Raw genomic sequence first — 23,612 nt, 5'->3', positions numbered from 1 at the left:
CCTCATGGCTGCTGGGCTGCAGGCAGAAACACAGGAAAACTCACCCGTTTACCTTATTCGAGAAGCGAGGAAGCTCTCCCAAACTGACCCGTTTACCTCATTCGAGACGAAAGGAAACTCACCCAAATTAGGAGGCGGCAGACTACGTTTAGCTGTGTTTAACCCCCGCTCCTTGACCTCATTTAACCTCAGTGCCTTCCTCTTAGCCGGAGGAGGTCAAAATACACCGCATTCCCCCTGCCTCCGGGGCGGTGAGGAAGAACATTTTGGGCTCCACTTCGTGGAGAGCCTATCCTCCTTAGCGTTGACAGGGGTTATGCTTCTTTAGGGGTTCCCTTCTGGGAGCAGGAGGTAGGAGAGTGGAGGATGTCCCCCCCACCCTGGCGGAGAGCCCCTGCTTTGCACCCACAGTGGGTCCTCTGGGGGCTTTTCCCCAGAGGTGCCTTTCCCAGTTTTGGGAAGGCGGGAGCGGGGGGAGATCCGCGCCTGTGGCGCGTGAAGCGGTGTGCGCACCGCCGAGCTGTTTGTCCCGGCTTTTCCTTTCCCTCACAAGAGCAGAGAGCACACCCGCGCTCGCAGCCGCTCCGGCGCGCAGAGCTGATGAGCTGCGGCAAGCCGAGCACCGGCATTTCCTGCCGCTGCTGTGCGCGGAGCGGCCGCCGGCGGATGCTGGCACTGCTGCGGTGCTCCGTCCCCGTGCCCCGCAGCGGGCGAGCACTGCACCGGCAGTGGTGACCGGTTGCGGTGCCTTCACCACAGGGGCACTCCCCCCCCCCTTCCGCACCGCTACCGCCGCAGTGCCCCCACGCACGCGCCCGCGGCACGTGAGCTCCCGCGGCCCGCGCGGCGCGGAGGAAAGTGTGTCACTGGGTGAGGGGGGCGGCCGGGGGCGGGGCGGGGCCGGCGGGGCGGGGCCGGGGCCGGGGCTGGGGCCGGCGGGCGGCGGTGCCGCACTCCGCGCTGCTCCCGATCGCTTTTGTTGTAAAGGGGAGGGCGCCGCGGCGGGTACAGGTGGCATTTGCTGCAGCCGCTCTGACGGGACACAGCGCGGCTGCTTCCCGCTCGCCCGCTGCATGTAGCGCTGCGGCGGGAGACGGCCTCTGGAGACACTGAGACCGAGCGGAGCTGAGCACAGCACAGCCGTGCCGGGCCCGGCGGAGCCCAGCGCGGCGCCGCCCCTGCCCCTGCGGGAGGAGGCCGCCATGGAAGTCAGCGCTGGTAAGCTGCCGCTGCGGGCAGGGGGTACGGGGGGGTGCTTGTGCACGGGGCAGTCCCGCCGGGCCGGGCGGGCAAGGGCTGCCGGTGGCGCCGCGGGGTGTGTGTGTGTGTGTGCGCGTGTGTGTGTGTGTGTGAGAGCACGGCGAGCGGCGGCGCTTGCCCGGCCGCGGCCCCGCTGGTGCCCGGGACGGCGGCGCGCTGCCTCACATGGACCCGCCGGGCGAGCCATGTGCGCGCTGTGTTTACGTTCCGCGCGGCGTGCCCGCTCATTGGCCTTGCGGGGCGGTGACGCGCGGATTGCATAATAGTGCCGGGGCGGCGGCGCGGGGCTGCTGGCGGCGCGGACACGTGAGGCGGCCGCTGTTTTGGTGACCTACATTCGGGGCGGCGGCGGCGGGGCGCGACGGGGACACGTGGGGCTGCGGCGGGCCCGGCTCCGCCCCCAGCCGCGCCAAGGCCGCGGTCGAGGGAGGGCGGGGGGGGGGGGGGGGCGTGAGGTCCCGGTGCGGGGAGGGAGGGGGGAGGTGCCCGCACGCGCGCGGCCGTGTGCGGCGGCGGGGGCTGCCTGCTCGCCGGCCCCGCACGTGGAGCGGCCCGGTGCGCGGGGGAGGCGTTGTGTAACGGGGAGGGGGCGGCGGGACGGGCCCTTCCCGCGCAGCCCCGGGTCCTGCTTCCTGCGCCCTTCTCTTCCCCGCTAGCGAAGGGCGGTCAGTGGTGCCCCCGCAGCGCCGTCCTTGGGGCCGGGGGAAGCGGTTAAGCGTGGACCCAGTTTGCCGCCTCCTTCGCTTTTCTGTATCGCTACACCTTCCTTTCAGATGCTTGAGCGCTACGGTGTTTCCCCCTTCCCCTCATTAATTGAATCCGTGCACCGGGTTCCCTAAGCAAAACCCAGGACTGCCTTACCCACCGGCCATCGGGGGTCCCTTTCTGTAGGGGATCAGTTTAAAAAACCCGACCAGTGCACAGACCAGGGGCTTTGTTTTGAGCTGTCACCCTGAGCTATTGTATGGGAATTGACTCTGACTGCTGGCCAAACAAAAATAAGGCTTACAGGGAGACATAGCTTCTAAAATAAGAAAAGTAATGGGAGTCTTGACCGTGATGCAGACAAGACTGACAAGCTCCCTAGGATACAGCAGTAGCACAACTCTGTGGGCTCCTTAGGCTTTCGGAAGACAAGGAGTGAACCTCCTCATAGGCATACCCTTCCCATGCTCCCCTGTGACATTGGTGTTACCCTTGAGAGAAAAGGAACATCAGTGTTTATGAGGCAGGGTTTAGCGATAGTGGGGCAAGGTGGCAGCGTGGAGGAACACGGGAGTTCCCTGCAGGGACTGTGTTTGTGTGCCCTGCTTTGCCCTTTGCAGATAAGGACGGTGCCTGCTAAGAAGGAGCCTGGTGCTTCTCGGAGCAGGTGGACTGCGAGCTTTGACCTGGCAGAGGCACGTGCACCCAGACCTTTGTCAGATGGGTGATGTCTGGCACTAACACGGGTGTTTGGCAAAGTCTTTTCCTCATGTTGTTGCTGGCCCCGTGTCTCCCTTGCAATTCTCCTTGCTCCAAAAACCCCCAATCCTGAATGTGTGCCGTGCTGCAGGGAGGATTTATTGGAACAGAACACAATCTGTGCAGGAATGATGGCTGTGGTGGGGCATAGGGGCACGGGTGCCCAGGAGTCTGAGAATCAACTTGCATGTAGTGCACGTGTCACACAGCTGCTTGGTCTGACTTCTGCCCCACCAGGTAGGGGATCCTGTGGTGCATGCTTTTTTATGGTGTTGGTGGTGGTTTCCTTGGTAGAAAACATTAGATGATAAAGAGGAAATGGGCCAGTGAAGCTGCTGCAGAAATGCTGAGAGGACCATTACAGCTGATAGAAGTAATGAAAATTTGTCTACCTGCAAGCAGTGATCTTTCCAGGGTTGTATAACAGCGCTGCCTTTGTCTGTGAGGAGGTGATGTCTGATGTGGGGAGCTGCAGCCCCAACCTGCCATGCCAGCTCAGTTGACCAAGGACCCTAAAGACACCAATGCTTTTATTCCTCCAGAGGAAGCCAGCATATGGCCCTTGTAAACTTTTTAATCCTTACTGGTGTGTGAAGTTGTACTGAGTTGTCTGTGAAGACGCTCTAAATAGCAGTACAGGCATGAGCTTGCGGAGTGTAGTTTATTTGAACAGTTGAGTGGCTTTTACTATTGAAGTTCTTATGTGAAATAATGTTTTCACATTGGCTTTTGAAATGCTGAGCCTTGGAGACAAACTCCAGTGAAGTGAAAACAACCTTCTCTTGCTTAGAAGCAAGAAAAAGGAACCTGAGAAAAGCCATTACTGCTCTGAGGTCTATCTGAGGACAAAAAGCTGTTTCATTTGAGGGATTCTCAAGTGCGTCAGATAGCAAGACGCGGCAGGACAGAGACTGCAAATAGCAGCCTAGCAGGTGGAGTTTAGCTACTGCTAGAAGCGCTGCGAAGGCTTGCAGTTGGACAAATGGTGCTCAGTAGGTTAACCAGGCGGCAGTGCTATTACTTTCCCTTGCCCCCTTCCCTTCTGTATCATGAGCACCTCCCAGTCCTTCCTTTCTGTGCCTCTGGCACGCAGCCTGCACGAAGTCTTTCTCCCTGCCCTATTTCTGTCCCCAACCTAGCTTGTTTGCATTCCAGCTCCGCAGCACTGTAAGGGCCTGGCTTTGCTGTGGCTCCTCTGCTCAGAGGGTGGCCAGGGAAGCCCTCCCTGGGCCTCCCCGTGGCCTCTCCCCACTGCCCCGTCCTGCAGCATGGTTTGTTGCTCTGTCCTTTGGGTCTCCTGTTTCAGCTTGACTTTGATCAGAGGAGGCTGATAAGAGGGAAGAAGGGGATGGGGCGGACTGGGAGGTCAGCCCTTGAAAACAAATGGAGAGGAGCAAGTTGGAGGGAGGGAGGGAGGGAAAGGAGTGTGCCCAGGAACACGTGATCTCTGAGTCTGGTGGTGCTGGGTCATGGTGTGGCTCACATGGCAGCGGTGCATGTCTGCTTGTTATGTCACTGTGCTGCCTTTTTTTTCTCGCCTTAGGGGGTGTGATAGCTTACATCAGCTCTTCAAGCTCGGCATCTAGCCCAGCCTCATGTCACAGCGAGAGCTCAGACAGCGGTTTCCAGTCGTCCTCTTCGCCTGTACCATCTTCTCCAAACAGCTCCTCCTCGGAAAGTGGCTGCAGCGGCCGGGGCAGCGAGGGCTCTGATGGGGCACCAAAGAGCGATCGGCTGGAGGAGACTATTAAAACAAACCAGTCGAGTGTTGCTGGCTTGACAAAAGGCCATAATGGAGTCACAAGTATGTTTGGTGCCAGTTCCTGTAACCACCGTTTCCCCCCTGTGTATTGCAACCCTGTGTATTATGACCAGGTCCTCTGTGTGGTTTGCTGTGAAGGCATTTCTGTAATTATCCGTAAGCATGGAACTAAAGGATAGTCCTTTAAAATGCATTCAACTGTCGAGCTCCAGCTACTTACTTTGTGCTGTTTTGGTAATTGGAGGGGATCAGTGATAAAGAACTATATTTAAACAATTTTGGAAGGGCAGGAATCAAACTGAGTACTGAATTGAGCATTTTACCACACACCCGGCTGGAATTCAGACTAGTCTTTTGAAGGCTCAAGTCTTTTAATGGCAGAATTGTTTTATCATTTTCATTTGTTATGAATGTAGACTAAACATGTAACAGTTCTACCTTAAAAGTCTTCCCTCACCACCACCCCCCTTTTTTTTTTTCTTATATATAATGTTCCTATCCTAAGTTCTTAGTAAGAACATTTACTTCCTCTTAAAAATTCACTATCAGCTGTGTTTTTGGTGTCACGGCAGAGTTTCCTGAAGATGCAACCTGTTGTAAACTGCTCAGGCGGATGTGTGAATGCATGGATGTATAGATAGATAACATTTTTAGCTCAGTACTAGCTAGGTAAAGAAAAAAAAAACAAAAACAAAACCAGATTTTTGTGGTTTGGTTCTTTTTCAAAACCATGAAAAAAATAAAGTTTTAGTTCCTCTTTACAAATGAAACCCAAATGTCAAATACATTATTTTTCCTGGTAGAATATGTTTCTGCAGGAGTATTTCCAGCTGCCTTTGTTGCTCACTGTTAAGGTAATTTTGTGGTTACTGAAGTCACTGGTAAGACTCCCATTGGCTTCATTGAAAGCAGTGTTAGGCCAGCACTTAGGACTTGCAAAAAGTCTTTACTGAATGTATTGACAAGCTGAAATAAAACAGGTGGGGAAGAGTTTAAAAAACCCAAACCATGAGCATATCTACAGGGCTGAGAAAGTACTTTCAAGTTCAAGCATGCAAGCGTGCCGATCTGGATATGCACTCAATTGAGTAGTGTTTACGTATGAGGATGTGACTGAGTTACCAGTTCTAAATTGTTATCAGATAGGTAGAGTGTATAGCTTGTTTATGAAATATAATAAAATAAATGTCCTTTAATATTTCCATTTTAAAGAAAATATGTTAATTCTCTGTTGGGGAAACTGTAGCCTTTATATGGGCTTACTTTGTCCTGATGGAAAAAACAAGTTGAGCCCAAACTTTGGTAGCCTAGTTAACTAAATGGTCCCTTTAAAAGCGTGTGAATGTAACCAGACTTTCTGCAACTCAGTATAATGCTGCTGTGATTGAAAGTCCAGTGAATACATGCTTTCTCCCTGTCCTGATGAATGCTTCATGTTTGTCTTCCTCCTTCCCCCCTGGCCCTCTCTTGCACTGGTAGCTTCTGAACTGGTCAGGGATTTTGTATGTTCTTGTTTGTTCCTCTGCTGTGTTTTTTGTATGTTGAACTGACCTGACATATTTTGCTTTCAGTCTAGGTTTTAAAAGCTGGAAACACTCTTTTCAGTTGTTATTGGTTTTCTATATCCTTGACTTTTCTGTTCTGATTCTAGAATTTAATGGCATGGTTCTTCTTTGCAAAGTCTGTGGAGATGTCGCTTCAGGATTTCATTATGGTGTTCATGCCTGTGAGGGCTGCAAGGTGAGCTGTGTTTCTGCTCACCTTTCTGCTGGTGAAATTGTCAACTTCTCCCCATAGGGGAAAGGGGGTGATGCTGCCAAAAAAAAATATTGGTATGCTTCTCTGTTAAATTCAAATCTGAGAAATTCAAGGCGGTGTGTAAGTTGCAGGAAAAGGCAAATCACTTAGCAGGACACAGCATCTTCCAAACTCTGCGGTGCTTTCAGTTCTTGTCCCTTGTCCAGTCCTGCCTGACCTGGAGTGCACGGCAGATAACAAGACCTGCAGACAGAGGTGGGAAGGACCATGTCACGCCAGACATGTGAATGTTAATTGCATTAAGAGATAGTGGGTGTGAGTTGTCGTCTGGGCTAGGACACAGAACAAAACAGCTTCAGAAAGGCAGTTCTTTATCACAGGGAAAGCCAGAACTATGTGCTTGCGTGTTCATGCATCAGTAAATCTGTATTTTCTAATACTGTAACAATGAAAATGTTGTGTTCGGTGACAGAGCTTATCAACTTAAGGGTTATGTGAAGGAACCACCTTTGAAGGTCATATGGGACAACAGGATGGTTTTGTTGCCAGACTGGAGATTGAAGTCAAAAGATCTGATTTTGACTTTCATCTTTGTGCTGATGTCATAGGAGATTGAGTGCATCTCTTAGAAACTGTCAGTGCAGTGACAGAGGTAATACTGGAGATATTTTGCTCTTAGCTGCTGACTATGCAGGAAGCAACTTAGCATCTTCTATAATTAGAAATCATAATTAGTTTGCATTATACATAGATCACACACAAAGTATGTCATGAGCAGTAGCAAGTTCTGTAAACTCACTTTGGGCTGATGGCTCTGAAGCAGCTTATGGGAGGCAGGAAAGTTTTCTGTGCTTGTGGAGAGGTGAATCTTGGCAGGAGGATTTGACATGTGCTGTAATAATAGTTCTGGGATTTTTGTTTGCTTACAGGGTTTTTTCAGAAGAAGCATTCAACAAAACATCCAGTATAAGAAGTGCTTGAAGAATAACAATTGCTCTATAATGAGAATGAATAGGAACAGATGCCAGCAGTGTCGTTTCAAAAAATGCCTGTCTGTTGGGATGTCAAGAGATGGTATGTTCCTGAGCAGTGGTCCTCTCAGAGGGAATATGCTGCCCACCTTGGAACCGATTGCTAAGGGTCTTAATGGCAGATAACGCTGCCAGCCCTGTTGTCAGGGTCAGGTTACCTGTTTGGGAGTGTTAAGATCAGCTTGCCTTGCTCCCTGACCATCCTGAACTGGTAACATAATACTGTCCCTGGAGGCTAATGCAGTGGGATGCTCTGCAGTGGTCTCTTAGGGGTATGGTTGTAATAAGAGTCTCGATTTTGTTTCTGCGAGTTTGCGTTGTTAGTGTTGCTTTTTCCATGAAAGGGAATTCTGCCTAAGCTGATAGTCTTAGAGTAATCATTATAAAGCCTAAATAGTTAGGTTTGGGTGCATGGGATGAGCATAATGACCGTGTACCTGCTGGGCTTTTTTTTTTCCCCTTGGAGGGAGGGGGCAGGCAAGGAGGAAAGGGTAATGTCGAGCTGTGTCTCTGACCACCTTGCTTGCTATCCACTCCCTGTGACATTTTAAAGTGTAATGCTGAAGTTGTAGTTCATTTATCTGCTGCAGCTTGATGTCACAAACCAGAACTCTTCCTCCTGTTTCACTTTTTAATTTTCTCAGGGTGTTTATTTCACAAGAACCAGGAATCTTGGGCTGTTAATAATTTAGTGGGTGGAGTGTTAAAACTTATCCTAAATAATTGTTCTGAGTTCTTGTCGTGCATGCGAGTTATTTCATCCCCTAGGCGCTTGTTTGCACATAAGGTTGCACCTGCTTTAATGAAAGAGAGTTAGTTACAGTAATGATGGACTACTGCACAAACATAATTACATCAGTCGAAACTGGTTATAAATCCTTGTAAGGCTGTGGTTGGATGGGCTGGTAGAGGCAGTTGTAGATTCCTTAGGACAGGGTCAAAAATGCTGCAGCCACAATAATGCCCATCCCCTTGCCATCAGAAAATGTCAAGGCAAAGTTATCAGGAAAATGTACCGTTGCACTCAGCACTGACTCTCTTGTTTTGGCAAGTTATATAATTGGTCTATAAGGAGCGGTCTTGTAGGACATATTCAAATATGTTCTGAATTGTGTTTGCATTCAGCTAATTGTCAGCTCACAAAGTTGTACTGGTTTGGTCAAGTCTTAAAGCCTGACAGTTAACTAAGAACTGTGTGTGGTCCATAGCCAGGTTTGTAGCAAAAGGGGAAAAGGCTTTAGATTATATGCTGTAGAGCTGCCTTCTCTTTGTATGTCAACAGTAGCGTCTATTTCGTAGCTCAATCCTTGACTTCAGTGGTAATACCCCTGCTGTAGTACTGGTGAGAGCAGTTAATGTCTTCCTTTGAAAGGCAGGATTTTTGATGGGGGTGCGTATTCTGTGTGCCATGTTAACGCTTTCAGAATTGACCTTCTTTTTCTCTCCTCCTCCCCCACTTTCATCTCCCCACCTTCGTAGCTGTTCGATTTGGCCGTATTCCCAAACGTGAAAAACAGAGGATGCTGATTGAAATGCAGAGTGCCATGAAAACCATGATGAACAGCCAGTTCAGCGGTCACTTACCCAGTGAAGCATTAACAGAACATCAAGATCAGGCACCTCAAGAAGACCTTGCCTCCAAGCCCAAGCAAGAGCGGGAAACCATCAAAAGCCCTTCTTCCCCTCCTGGTGCTGACATGGCGAAGGAAGAAGTGATCGGTATGGTCACTAGGGCCCATAAAGACACTTTCATGTACAACCAAGAACAGTCCCAAAACCCAGCAGAGGTGATGCAGCCCCAGAGTGGGGAGAGAGTGTCAAAGAACACTGAGCAGTACATCTTGAGCAGCAACCACTGTGTTAGTGGGCTCGGCGGCCCTCAGTACCCTGAAAGTGAGCAGCATCTTGGTGGACAGTACAAAGGAAGAAGTGCAATGCATTATCCAAGTGGGCACACCATGTGTTTCCCAAATGGCCACTGTATGAGCTTCACCAGTGGTTATACTCAGCGACTGTGTGATAGGATCCCAGAAGATGGCTATTCTTCAAACAAGAGTACCACTTACTCTTGCAGCACTGGAGGAAGAATGCATCTGGTATATTGATATCAATTGTTTGATATGACTTAGTAAAAGGCTTGGTGATGGCTGTGATCCATCTGTGCCACTTCAGTGAAGCTGCGCACTATTGGCACAACTGCTGAAACCTAAAATAGAGACATGAGTTTGAGAGTACACATTGTGATGAAGGGGAATAGTGGCTCAAGTTGTGTGGAGGGTTTGAAATCATAGAAGTGATGGGGTTTCTTGCTTTTTAGCAAACTGAAAATAGCCTGATGTCAAAGGTTGAAGAAAACTTGCAGGTTTTGCCTGGCTTGACTTAACATGAAAATGGATGTTTATAAATAGAGCTTATAAATTGCCTTCTTCACTCAGTCTTGAAGGCTTCACTTTAAGATATCTATACAATCGGATATGCTGTATTTTCCTTCAAGGCATTTGAAGCAAATTTCTGGGTTGAAACCTCGGGGCTAGGATTTTAAGCCAGTCTGCATAGGCTGGTTTTGTTACTGGTTTTCTTGAGGGTTTTTTTGTTTGTGTTGGTTTTGGGGTTTTTGTTTGTTTGTTTGTTTTTCTTGGGTGGTGTTTTGTTTTAACAGGGCTAAGCCAATTTTACAGGCAGTGTAAAATACAGACTCAGTGGGACCCACATTGCATATCCTTCTCCCCAGAACATCTTCAGCTCTGAACAGAAGCAGGAGGAACATGCACAGATGGAACTGCTTGTTGGTTGAGGGTCTTTTCTGTAGTACTTGCTCAAGTGTAGCTCTGAACACGCTTCTAGGAACCTTAGATGACTTTGCTATTACACTTTCTCACTGAATTCTTAACAAAGATTTTCTTGCATGTAGATTTTGTTTTTTTTCCTTTCCTTAACAGGTCCCTCCCTTTTGCCTTGCACCTGCTGTTCCTCTGCCATTCAGGCAGCTGGTTCTGTAAGCCCCTTAAAATAGATTGTCCTTCTATTTATCACTAGAATTGCCTGGGATGAGGGAGCATAACATCCTTGTTCTCATTCTGCACTCCTGTCAAGAGGCACGAGCCCCTGACCTTTCTGAAGTACTTGAGCTGCCAGTGGTTTTCTTCCTCTAAGTTTGTAAAGGTTCTTCACATGTTCTTGAAGACCCCTGAAGGTCTTCACACAGTGAAGGCTGCTTATCCTGATGCTGGGTTTTTCTTTTGTTGTTTTTCTTTTCCAGTTTTGGTTTGTTTTTTTTCTCTTCTTTGGCTACCACAGATGTGGACCATGCCATTGCTAGCAGGCTCTGACTTTAATTGCAGACTCTGGGCAAATAGTAATTCCCAGCCTTTCTTCCTTGCAGAGAAAGTATGTGGAGTCACTGCAGTGGCATTCTTGGCACTCCTGAGAAGCAGAGGTTAAACCTGCCAGTATGGGCAGGCAGGGAGTGGCCCTGCCTGTAGAGGCCCAAACCAGTCATTTTAACCTGTGCATAGTAGCTGCAGGGAGGTTTAACACAGCTGATGATGAGGAGACAAAACTGAATCCAGCCGAGCACTGCACCCTCCCTCCCTGACATGAATGGGGGGGTTGACAGGGAACTTGGATTAGGATACGTCTAAAATGAATCAGTAGCAATAGGGGAGTGCAGTTAGTCTCTGAACCAGAATAGAGACAGATGTTCAGGAATTTGGTTTGGTTTTTTTACTCAATACCTGCACAGAAAAGAACAGGTCATTCCTGACAAGGTTCTCTAAAGACAGCTAGTGACTGTACAAGTTGACACCTGCTTCCATAGGAAGCCTTTTGGAGTTCACGGAGAGTCTGGATGATGCTCTTAGTCCTATGGTGTAGTTTTAGGTAGTCCTGCAAGGAACAGGGAGTTGGAAGAGACTCATAAGGATCGTCAAGCCCAACTTAAGATATTCCATGACTCTTGGGCAGAGGTCTCAAGAGAGCTTAGACATAGTACATAGAGGGGAAAACTGGTGGTTTTCCTGTGGGTCAGAGTGCCTGGGAGTTAGGGTAGATCATCGTAGGATGAGAAGTTGAGGTGCTTTTTGTGTCCGATTCAGAGCCAAGTGCTGAACCAGATTCTTTGTTTTCAGAGCGTACTGTGCTTTTAGCAATACTTGTGTGAACTGTTGCAATACCATCAACAGAGCAGTGGTTTAACGTCTGTCGTGCTTCTAGTTGTGTGCCTAGACCTGTTATTTTACCAAAATATTTAGTGATTCTCAGTTTATGGGAAAGGTCCCCCTTTACTCCATATGTAATCATTTAGGTTTGGGTGTTGTCCTCAGATAGAAGTTATGTTGTGATTCACAGCTGAACCAAGAAATCTACAATGCTGTTCTTCGACTTCAGAGGAAAGAGAAAGGGAAGAGCTTTCTGTGTATTGACTGCCCAGTTACCAACTGGCATTTGAAAACAAACAAACAAAACCCAGCAAAAAAAAAACCACATCAGAAATTTACATCTATCTCCATCTTGTTTTCTCTAGCCGTTGCTAAATACACAAACGCACACTCCTGCATGTGTGTATATATATCTGTTGAATATATTGTTATCTTAGGATCTTCCATACAAAGAATTGCTAGGCAATTATCAGTTTCAACATGAAAAAGCCAGCATAGCTCTGAGAAATTGCTAATCTGTTTCACTTGCTTGGCTGACATTATGTAGGATTACATCCACCTTTTAGTATACCTGTGAGGAATACTTAAAGGAATTCTCATCCTTGATGACAGGTGAAATGAATATTAAAAGATTTAAACTTCATTAAAAGATGCAGATTTTAGAAAGCAGAACTGAAATTATCTCGGCGCATCAGGTTGGGTTTTACAGAGGGAATCTGTTGGCAGTCAGCCTTGACTGATACTTCTTATCTCATTGTAATAGATTCAGACTGTCCTACAAAAAATTGCTGTATGTTTGTATAAAAGAAAGAGCATTTTTTGCTCTTTCTTGTGACTGAGCAAGATTGGCATATCAGTTCCTTGGTCATCCTCCTTCAGTGATGCAGATAAAAATAAACATTTAGGAGGGGAAGGTTGTCTTGGTAAACCCATGACTCAGGAAGCCAAGGCTCGCTTCCTTGCTCTGGTGTTGACACGTTTGTCACCTTGACTGAATCACTTTAATTGCCTGCAAAACAAGAAAGATAGATTAGAATGAATGTAGTAGTGACTGTGAGATTGCAGTTGATTGTGAAATCGTGATTAATTGTGAGATTACAGGAGTAATGCAAGCAAAAAATCCAGAGGTCTGGCATGAAGTTGAGATCAGGGAAGAACAGCATAACCTGGGTTCTCTCAGCATTTCTGCTGTAAGTGATGTTGACGTTGCCAAGGTCAGCAAATTTAGAAACAGATTGCTACTGAACTGCTGTGGTGGGGTTTTTTTGTTCATTTTAAAGGGAGGGGGAGAAATCCAGTTGCTTTGGGAACTGGCTGAGGAATACTAATTTTTTTTCTCTGTGCATCATTATTGCAAAGCTTTCTTGAAGAATAAACCTGCCTTTTTCAAGTATTTGTTAGTACTTGTAATGATAAAGAGTTGTTTTCTGCATGTGTTTCATAAACATAGGTCTGCCCAATGAGTAAGACTCCCCATGTGGACCCAAACAAGTCTGGCCATGAAGTCTGGGAAGAGTTTTCCCTGAGTTTTACCCCTGCAGTGAAGGAAGTGGTGGAGTTTGCCAAGCGCATCCCAGGTTTCCGAGATCTCTCCCAACATGACCAGGTTAATCTTCTGAAGGCTGGGACCTTTGAGGTGAGACCACTGTGTGTATATTGTGGACCTGACAAGCTGTGCATCAGTCTGACCCCCTTAAAAATAAATAGAACTGGATTATATGGGGCAAAACCAGCTTGTTCGTGGATGCTGTTTCTTTAAGCTGATGGTGCCAGTGCTTCTGTTTGGTCAGATCTTGGTGAGCTGTCCCTCTTCCAACAAGCTTAAAATTGCTCAGGCTTTCAACCTCTTCCTCTTCCCTGGGCAGTAATAAATGAGTAGCGAGGAGTTTATTGGGTTTGCATAGGAGGAACTACTTTGAAAGCTGTCTTTGCTTAGCCTGGAGAGGAGCACAGTGCATCTGGAAGTGTGGCTAGTTTAGAAAGTTACCTATTGACCAGTTTTGTAGAGGAAAGTCTTTATCACTCTGTATGTCCTTCCTTCTGCCGCTGTGCTCCCTACCAAAGCCAGGGCATCCATCCTGACCAGCCACCACTAGCCTTTGATGGCAGTTGGGGGTTGCTGAAGCCTCCATCTCCAGCATAGTAACACTGGTAACTAGCTGTACTACTGCAGTTCTGTAGATGTCGTACCACCTGCAACGTGACTCACAGACTAATCCCACCAAGTCCTTGTGGTTAATTTCATCCACTTGTGATCATGACATATGTACGAATTAGTGGTGTTAAATTGGAAGTGATACTGGAGAGCTTGATGCTGTTTTATAATTAGTGACCTTCACAAAGAGACCTTTACTTAAGGTTTAAGTTCCTCTTCCATACTCCTGCATCTGTTGGAAACCATACACGTTTTATAAGTATTCAAATGTCAAGTTTAAACATAAAGGGCTGGTAGAGCTGAAATCCCAAGTATTCAGTGTTGTGTGCTTTCCTGGGGAAGGCAGGACTGGTGATGTTTTTGCTCTTGTTTAGTTGATTTATTCGTTCAAAGAGAGATGCTGGATTTCATATTTACTTGAACTGAAGCCATTTCTTGTGTAATGTGATGGGTCTTCCACCTGCATTTGTTTAGCCTGGTTCTAAAATGGGTAATTGTTGGGCTGGAAAGTACAGGTTACACTGCAAGACCTGGTGCCTGGAGCATGTCAGTTTCTTTGTTTCTTCTATTTTGCTGTCATGTATTTTTTGCAGTTATTCTTGACCTTTTACAAGTCATCTACGGCTCCTGGAGCTAAGGGTTGTATTTTCAGTTCTTCACTACAGCTTGTTAAACTGGTGTTCACATTACACAAAAATGTTAGTTCCTTCCTCTGTAAAGTGGTATGCTGTCCAGTGCCTGCGAGGAGGGTAGAGAATCAAGCCTGAACTGTTCCTAGAATGCAAGATCAAATTTTCATGTTTTGCACGTAAAATGTTTGGTCCTGCCTTTTATTCACCTCAAGCCTATTCATATGCCTTTTTGCCAGTTACAAGCACTGCTGATAAGTTACTATATCAAAGAGAATTAATAATAATGTATGGCTGCATGCTTATCCCTGTTCACTTATTAATGAAACATTAATGATTTCTGTTACCAAGCTGGTACCTGTAGTTAAAGGCCTATGTTGGCATCTTAGCAACAGGGAAAAAAAAAACATAAACAAACAAATCCCAACAAACAAACAAATGAAAAAATAATGCTGCAGAGCACTGGAAAAAAACCAGACCCAGCAGGATTTATGAAATCATTGCAGTAGATGCAAAAACATCTTGAAAGCCTGGTACGTACAAGGTCATTTCTTTTTTCTGGGTAACTAAACTAGGATATCCCAACATCTGCATGTTAATAGAAGTAGCTGAGTAAAAGTACTGCCTCGGAGCCTGTTCTGGCTCCCTTCGGCACCAGTGTGTGGCTGTCTTGGCACTGTGCTTACCACTAGCTCATATTCAAGGAATGCTTGTTTGTCTGGGGACAAGAAGATGCATGGAGACTATGTTGGTGGAGAAGCAGCATAGCTGTATATAATTACACATATGTAAGCTAAGAAGCCCTCTTAAAACTGGGGGTACTGGGGACCTTGCTATATAGTGGTGGGATCTACATGGCCTTAATGGGAGCCAGGTTAGAAATAGCCATGAGTCTCAAATAAGGAACTCAACTGGATTTTTAGTTGGTCCTCCCCAACATCCACAAGCCTCCACTCCAGATGTAGTTGATGGCAGAACTAAGAAGGACCTTGGATCCATTGGGGTAGTGACTCAATTTCTGGGGGAGAAGTGAGCAAGCACTTACCTATGTGGAGACTTTCATGTGCTTATATTGCTATGGTCAGGTGATGGGGTTGAGCAGGTATATCCTCAGCATGCACAAATAAGAATCCTGAAGTGAAATGGGGTGAATTAATCATGTGCTATGCCCGTCTAAACCATTCTTCCTTAGATTAGAAGGGTGACATTGAAATCTATAGGTCTTTTCCTTAGTGTAAATCAACACAGTTTCATGGGCTTCAGTTTTGAATAACAATGTTAATGCTGGTTGCTCATTATTTAAAGTTAATGTTTCTGAAGCCCAGTTTGGTAAGGGAAATAACCATATTTAACTGAAAGGTTGGGGTACCTGGTAGGTCCCTGCTAATGCACAAGTTCAGCTGTGTCTGCCTGCCCTTTGTGTCCTTTTCTTGTATTCTGAGGGCTTCTGCACCTAGGTTTCTGCACGCTGTAGTCAATATCATCAAAGGACACATAGCTTAGCTGACAAAGGTGAACAATATATAGTGCTTATGTGTCCATCAAGATTGCTGCATGTCATTTGGCTGTTTAAATTTAGGAGCAGGTCATTTAACGTGCATGAATGGTGCTTAAATTCTCAAACATCTTCATTTTTTTGAGCCGTCCTTCTTTAAAGCTTGTCAAAAGCACCAGTCTTTGCTGAAAACCTGGTTCTCTTCTCAAATGTAGTACACATTTAAATTCATGCAGTTATGTAGGGTAAGTGACAAGAGACAACTTTCACACCAAGAGATTATCACAAGTCTGAAGTTCTAACCAGTGCCAGTTGGTTCATTTTCTCTAAATAAGAAGGCTGTTCTGTGCAGCTTAAACCTTGGACAAGTAAATAAGGTTGTTGAACGTGAGCAAATGAAACTTTACAAGCCATTCCAGAGGGAAACGTTCACAGTACGACTGAGAAACCACAAGAGAAATTTCAGCCCAGAGGGGTAAGTTCAGCACATGTCAACTGCTCCAGCCCAGGTGCTTATACCAAAAGGGTATTCCCAGCTGCAGCTACAGACCAGGTGCTGTTTCAAGCCCTGCTTCCCTTGACTTTTGAAGGCTGTACCTCTGGCTTCTTTCTACCAGAGCTCTTTAACATTCCTGTGGATACAGTGATGCAGCATGGTACTTTCCCAAAGAATGCCTAGTGGTCCAGATCATTAGGTGGTGTAAATCAGCATTGTTTCAATGGAGCTGCTCCACTTTACACCAAGCAAGAATCTGGTTCAGTATCTTCATTTTGCTTTTTGTGAGTGTGGCCAAGAAAGCCTTTCTTTTAATGCTCTGTATGCCTTTGGCTGTTCGATGGCTTAAGCAAGTTGACCTACTGGCATATTTATGAATGGCATTGTCTTTGTGGCTCAGTCTGTCTGAGGCTTACATTTTAATTTTCTTCCCTTTGGTGTGCTGTAGCCCCTCCCCTGCATCCACTGACAAATTTCTTCACTTGTTTGTTTCTCTCAGGCTACTGGGTCAGAGCTTGCACTGATTTTGACAGGTCAATAGCATGCTGTCAGTGTCTGTGTAGAATGCTTGTACAGCAGTTAATGAGACAGTTGGGATGATGTTAAAAGGTTTAATTTTTTCTTTGTCTTTCCTTGAATTCTGCCTATATTTATGTGGTTTTGTTCTGTTTTTTCTTCCGCCAGGTTTTAATGGTACGGTTTGCGTCTCTGTTTGATGCAAAGGAACGTACCGTCACCTTCCTGAGTGGAAAGAAGTACAGTGTGGATGACCTGCATTCAATGGGAGCCGGTGATCTGCTCAACTCAATGTTTGAATTTAGCGAGAAACTAAATGCCCTGCAACTTAGTGATGAGGAAATGAGTTTGTTTACAGCAGTTGTCCTGGTATCTGCTGGTAAGGAGAGAAAGTTGAATTGCACCTTTGCCAACTATTAGATACATCTTTTTATTAGAAGATTCCTGTAAAATGTATACCTGTTCTTCCACATCTAAGTGCAACTTAGTAGGCTTTAAACTACTAGCAGCCTGTCAGTTACATATCTGCTTTTTTTGATACTGCCTTTTGGGAAGATGTGACAGTAGGCTTGTATTTTCTTACTACTTTCTATAGAATGCAAAAATGCATCTCATGGCTGCCTGGTGGCCATTTAGAAGCTATTTGTCTGACTTTTAAGTTTCCCAGGACAGCATCAGTGAAATGACTCCTGACTTGCACAGCTTAAGTCTTGGGAAAAGGCAGTATTTCTACTTCCAAGTACTGTCACGGAGGTCTATTGCATATTTTACTTAAATCCAAATCCAGCGGTTTGATCTCTGCCTATGTCAGCAAGAAAGCCCTGTTCATCTGCATTGTGACTTCTTACCACAAAAGGTCTGCCAATCCACTGACATCTTTGCCAGCCTCGTATCTTGTTTCAGTCACTGGATATACAGAACACCCTGGCCCACATTCAAAGAAGGATTAAGCACCTACTTCTGTAGTATTATCTAAAGCCTCAAATTAGGCACATTAACTCTGCATATAATGCCTGAAATACAAGATGCAGAATCCCTGCTTGCTGGGTAAGGAGCTCTCTAGAGGTAGCTAACAGGAATGCTAGTAGTGCCTACTTAAACAACAAGCCAGCATTTGGGGGCCACTTGCTTCTTTAACAAGTGTACATCTTCCACATGAGTGGTTTAGACCCACATTTTCCTTATCAGGAAGGGGCACCCCAGGCATCATGCTGTAGGCACATGAAGCCTCTGTAGACAAGGTAGGACAATTTAGTCTAATAGCTTTGTGCTATTCAGGCCTAACTGAAATGTTTTAACACACGATGGGCAGCTGTAGCCTTTTCAATTTGTAAGTGGTGGTAATGAGTAAAGGGTGGTACAGACTTTGCAAGCTTTGAAAGCTAGAATGAATGGCAGCATGAAGCAAGCATGGCACTGTAGTCAGCTAGTGAAAATGTTCAGTTAACAGAGAGAAACCTGGGGGTTTAGTTGCTTTTCCAGACTCCGCTTTACAAATTTTATCTTAAAAACCTAAATTGTCAAGAACTGGAGATAACCTTTAACTAAGGACTGAGAACCAGGCTTCTTCCCTCATTGTGTAATGCTACAACCACTCTTCTTGCTAGCTCAGCTGCTGGGCCCTAGAATGACACAATTGCTGTGTCACCTGTTTTGAATGTAAGTGGCTGTATCTGTTCTGTTAAATGTGCTTATAGCCCCAAACCAGCCTCCTCCAGGCTTTTAGATGGTGTTTCATGCAGTTGCTAGCTCCCAGTAGGGCTTAGCTTAGGGATGGTCTGTAACATGCAACATGTAATATCAGAATCGTGCAAGATGACAAAAAGAGGTGGAGTTTGGTATTCAGCCTTCTTGCAGCTGCTGAGGATTTTTCAGATCATAGTTTGGACATCACTGCTACCTAGCTTAGCTGCTGTGTGATCTCATCTGCAGTCTGATAACAGCCTTCCTGGACATCTTCACAAGCTGTTTCTAGGGCTTTATAAAATACAGCTTTGCTAGTGTTTTAATGCTTATCCTATGTTCCAGACACAGTAGTATCCTTGATGATCGCTGTGAGTCTAGCAGCTTTCAGATCAACTTCACTCTGTAACTTGTAACTGAATGGAAGTGCTGCGGTTGTTACTTGATCAAGTGAGTAAAGTGAGCAAGCTTCATATGTGGGCAGGTGCCTGAGAAGAGCAGAATTGTCCCCAACACAGCTTTTGTGGAAGCCAGGAGGAGAAGGTACTGGTAGAACTGAAGGATCATGGGCACTTGTTGATTAAACAGATCTTGAATGACAGATCCTCTACACTCCGCCCCTCAAGGAGGAGGCGTAGAGTAATTTCCCATAAGGTGGAGGAAGAGCTCAATTAGAGAAGGAGGAAGGGTTCAGGAATAGCATTAAAGAAGATGACATGGAGATGCAGGCGAAGGCAAAGATGCTGTAACTGAAAGTAGAACTGAAAGTGGAAGAATAAAATCTTAATGCAATTAGGATGACTCCATCTCAGAAAGAAAGCTACTCAAGAAAAGATTGTCAGGAAGAAAGCAAAGTAGTCAAGATTTACATCAGCTCCAGAAGCAGACAAGAGTGTCGGACTGTTGAATCCTGCTTATGTGATCCAGAATGTAGCATACCATGCTGCACTAGTTAAAAATCTTTTAAATTAAAAAACAAAAAACCCCAAAACAATCCAAAAACCCATGAGCAAACCAACCAACCCAAAACTAAACATCAGTGGGGAAAAAAAGAAATGTTCAGAACTCTCTTAGTGCTAGTAGGGAGGAGACTTGTCAGAAGCATCTGCACATTAACACTGGATGAATATCCAGTCTTAGGAAGGGTACTTAGAATGTGCAGAAAGAAGCAGGAGTAGTAGCAAGGAGTGCGTGTAACTGTGTAGAACCTCTTGTTTTGGTGTCATATGCAAAGAGAGGAAAAGCGGGGCCATACAGTGGAGACATGGGAGTATTTCTGGTGGTGCTGAGGAATTACATTTGTACCATTCCAAAACTGAAAGAACCTTTGGCTTCAGTTACCTAGATGTGTTGAAGATGAAGGAGAGATAGCAATTTGGATCATGGGCTCTAAAGAAGGGAGAAGCAAGGTGGAAGCAAAGCTGAAAATGTGTTTTTCACAGGACTAGATACCAGATAATCTCTTAACTGAGGGTGATACTTTGTGGTAGAAGAATGTATAATACACACCCTCTATTATTCTTTCTTATTGGGATAGTACTAACAGAAACTTCTGCTGGCCACTGGGAGCAACTAGAAGTAGGCTAAGAGGGAAGGAGAAGAAAGACTTGCACTAATTGAAGAGAGGAGCCTACAGTAACTTGCTGGAGACAGCCAGGAAAGACTGGACTGCATTCTTCTGCCTTCAGAGGCAAGGCAGGACTGTTGCTGCTCCACAGAGCTCTTGAGAAGTCTCATATGGCTTATGTTGTCATCTCTGCTCAGGGTAGAACAATCAGGTTGTGTGAAGTGGGGGGTAACTGGGGTAGATGGTTTAACCAATAAAGGCAGAGGGGCATTTCCTCACTCATGCTGTCATGGAGAAAGCATGACAGTCTTCACTGTTGTGGTTTAAGCCCAGCTGGCAACCCAGAACCACACAGCTGCTTGCTCACTCCCCCTGCTTCCTCCCCCTGCTCCCAGAGGTATGGGGAGGAGGATCGAAAGAATGTAACTCCTGTGGCCTGAGGTAAGAGCAGTCCAGTAACTAAGGTATAACACAAATCACTGCTGCTACCACCAATAATAATAATGATAAAGGAAATAACAAGGGAAGAGAATACAACCGCTCACCACCCACCGACCGATACCCAGCCCAACCAACCAGTGATCTAGCACTTCTGGGTAACTGGCCCCCAGTTTATATACTGGGCATGACGTGCTGTGGTATGGAATACTTCTTTGGTCAGTTTGGGTCTGGTGTCCTGCCTCTGCTTCCTTCTGGATTCCCCTCCTCCCTGACAGCATGAGACTCAGAAAGTCCTTGGTCAGAATAAACATTGCTGAGCAGTAACTAAAAACATCAGTGTTATCAGCACTGTTACCAGGCTGAAAGTCAAAACCACAGCACTGCACCAGCTACTAAGAAGGAGAAAAATGACTGCTACTGCTGAATCCAGGACATCACAGAAGAGTGGAATGTGTGCCAATAATTCGATATTAATTGAAGTTCCTAATTGTTAGAATAGAAGGTTCTGGAACAGTCTTTCTGAAGAAACAAAACACATCAACTGCTTCAAGATGGATCATTAAGTGGTTTATTTAATATTTTTTCCCCATAGCAGTAGGGACCTGCACCAGTCTGGTAGGACTTCCTGGACTCTGTTCACCTGAGAGATCTGATAGGATTGACACTGACAGCATAAGGAAGGGATTCCCACTCTGACTGTAAGATCTGACTCAGTGTTATTCCAGAAAGCTGTTGTCATTCTGTGTCCCAGTTCATGAAGTGCTTAAGTATGTGTACACATCAAAGCACATTTCTATTCATGTCCATCACTCGTGTATGTATGTGCCCTGCTGAATTTACTTAGTGTTTAAGAAGACAGGATACAGTTTGGAAAAAACAGCTCCTGTGCATGGTTGTTAGATGAGGCATTTTGCTTAAAAATCCATCCTTTCAAGCTGGTTACTTAGGTTCCACCTAAGGACAACAGGCTTGTTCTTAAATACAATTTTCTGGAAAGGGGTGATTTGAGCATGGGATGAGTGCAGTAAGTGGAAGCACAATATTTTTCTTCATGTTGAAATTCTTCCTCAGCTGGGAATTTTTGGGTGCATCATGTTTCACTTTGTAGGTGCTTCAGAACACACTCGGAAATAGTGGCCAGTCATGTCAAGGCTTGTACTTCCCTTGTCTTGGGGATCCCATTGGGCAGATATGAGTGTGGGTTGTCCTGAGTGGGATTTCTCACTCAAGCATAAACTTCCAGTTTAAGTTTAGGGTTCTGTGTCCAGCCTTGAGAAATGTTGGAACTTCTTGCTTTCATGTGTCCTCTCTCCTTGCATTGAAATCTGTGAATCAGCAAAACATTCAAGTGTGTGCATCAGTCTGTCCTTTGCTGGAAACATGGGTAAGTGATTACAGGAAAGGTGATTGAATGATGCCAGGTCCACGTGAGCTTAATACTTTACAAAGTAAATAACATTTGAAAGACTTTTGGTATTGTGGGTTTGAAACGTCTGACATAAGTATTTAATTATTCTTGTGCTTGTTAATGTAGTGAGTGATTCTTGCAGTGGTTTTATGGTGCAAAGTATGTAACTACATCCATTCAGTCTTCCCCCTCCCTGTTTTTCTCTCTCTTACCCCCCCTCTTCTCCACCGCCAATCCCTCCACCCCTTTCTTTTTAGATCGCTCCGGAATAGAAAATGTCAATTCTGTGGAGGCGCTTCAGGAAACACTAATCCGTGCATTAAGGACCTTAATAATGAAAAACCACCCCAACGAAGCCTCTATTTTCACAAAACTTCTTTTGAAGTTGCCCGACTTGCGTTCCTTAAACAACATGCACTCTGAAGAACTCTTGGCCTTTAAAGTTCACCCATAGGCCTTTAGGTCTCATTTGTACTTGGACTTGCCTCGTGTTAAAATGTTTTGTGCTAAAATATGTATTTATACAGTTGTACCACTTGTTGGAGAGAGAGAGTTCACAGACTGTGAACAATTGATAGCTGTCCCTTAACCATGCAATAACGCTTCAGCAGGTGCTTTCAGCTAGCGGCGGCGCAGCATTCAGACTCCTCCAAAGACATCCAGACCCAGCTGTGCTGCACTTCTGCGGAGGAGGTTGTGATAAGCCCCAGTAAATATGGACTGCTCTTTCCTTTAGAAAAAAAGAACCACCGCTGCCCTCTCATGTAAACTGAACGCAGAAGAGCTGTGTATGTGCATACAGAGCATGGAATGGGGTGGGAACGATCCTGCGCTAGTAGGAACATGGAAGAGCTGATTTAATTGGTCTTTCACTTATCTTATAGATGTATGTCTGTCTTTTGATAACTCACTCATGGTTTCCACTGTTGTTATTCCATTAAACCTGATGGAATGATTTCAGCCTGCACCAACTCTTCACTGAGCATGTGTTCATGCCATGTGTATATAATATAAATAATTAAGTAATGAGTGTTTATGGCTATATAAAGTACAGAGTTGTGTGTATATATGTGTATGTATATAAATAGTTCTATACATAAAGTATACATATAATTTCTTCACAATATTTTAAACTGTGGAGGAATTTAAACTTACAACAGAAGGTGATCTATGGGAAGAACCAAATAGATGCACTTTGCATATTGCTGAACTAATTAGCTGACCATTTTTTAGAAAACATCCAGTTTGCATTAATATGCTGTGTTTGTTAATTTGAAAAAACAAAACCAACATCAAAACAAAAAGACCAAAACCAAACCCAGAATGGCACCAAAGGGGCAGAGCACGATTCAGTTTATAGAAGGGGTTTGTGTGGAATCTCAAGTGGAGAGGGTTAGTTGTGTTGCAACTGAGATTGTCTGTTGCCACTGAGGTTTTTATATTCTGATAAACGTTAAAGAAGCACCAGATGCTCTTCAGAAACTTCAGCACAGCCAGAAAGAAGCTATCAAATGAATAACAGTATCTATCAGAGGAAAAAAAAAAAACACAAAAAACCAAAAAAAAAGTGGGAAAAATGTGTCCATGGTTGCATTTGGGTGTCTGTGTGTTCTGTGACTGTTTATTTCTTGCAATACATCATTTTGCTGCTTCATTGCTAAATGAGAATTGAAAATGAAAATGTGAGATTCCCCATGTCTTTTCACAATCTGGGCTTTGTGGTTCTCATGTCTGTTCTTCTCTCCACCGGTGCGTGTGCATGTGCGTGTGTGTGTGTGTATGTGCAGAGA

At 45.5% G+C, this 23,612-nt stretch overlaps 1 protein-coding gene across 1 annotated transcript; it reads left to right on the top strand.

Annotated features, from left to right (window-relative positions):
• Window positions 1-1,048: 1,048 nt before the first annotated feature.
• Window positions 1,049-23,112, top strand: NR1D2 (nuclear receptor subfamily 1 group D member 2). The gene is made up of 9 exons (XM_057424823.1): window positions 1,049-1,131; window positions 1,162-1,218; window positions 4,268-4,528; window positions 6,138-6,226; window positions 7,174-7,318; window positions 8,755-9,371; window positions 12,883-13,068; window positions 16,892-17,102; window positions 22,080-23,112. Exons 2-9 carry the CDS (start codon window positions 1,203-1,205, stop codon window positions 22,274-22,276), a joined length of 1,722 nt encoding a protein of 573 aa, XP_057280806.1. The 5' UTR covers window positions 1,049-1,131; window positions 1,162-1,202; the 3' UTR covers window positions 22,277-23,112.
• Window positions 23,113-23,612: the final 500 nt, after the last annotated feature.

This window comes from Pezoporus wallicus, unplaced genomic scaffold (genome assembly GCF_028554395.1).
Source record: "Pezoporus wallicus isolate ANWC-B61680 ecotype Strahan unplaced genomic scaffold, APGP_CSIRO_Pwel_v1 contig_3181, whole genome shotgun sequence".
Lineage (NCBI taxonomy): Eukaryota > Metazoa > Chordata > Aves > Psittaciformes > Psittacidae > Pezoporus > Pezoporus wallicus.
Note: the sequence above shows the minus strand (reverse complement) of the source record. Positions and strands in the feature narration are given on the sequence as shown.

What these genes read in the sequence shown, in the direction of transcription:
- NR1D2 (XM_057424823.1), top strand. An exon ending in ATGCCTGTGAGGGCTGCAAG is followed by an intron (nt 6,227 to 7,173) that starts GTGAGCTGTGTT and finishes GTTTGCTTACAG; the next exon opens with GGTTTTTTCAGAAGAAGCAT. An exon ending in AGTTGTCCTGGTATCTGCTG is followed by an intron (nt 17,103 to 22,079) that starts GTAAGGAGAGAA and finishes CTTTCTTTTTAG; the next exon opens with ATCGCTCCGGAATAGAAAAT.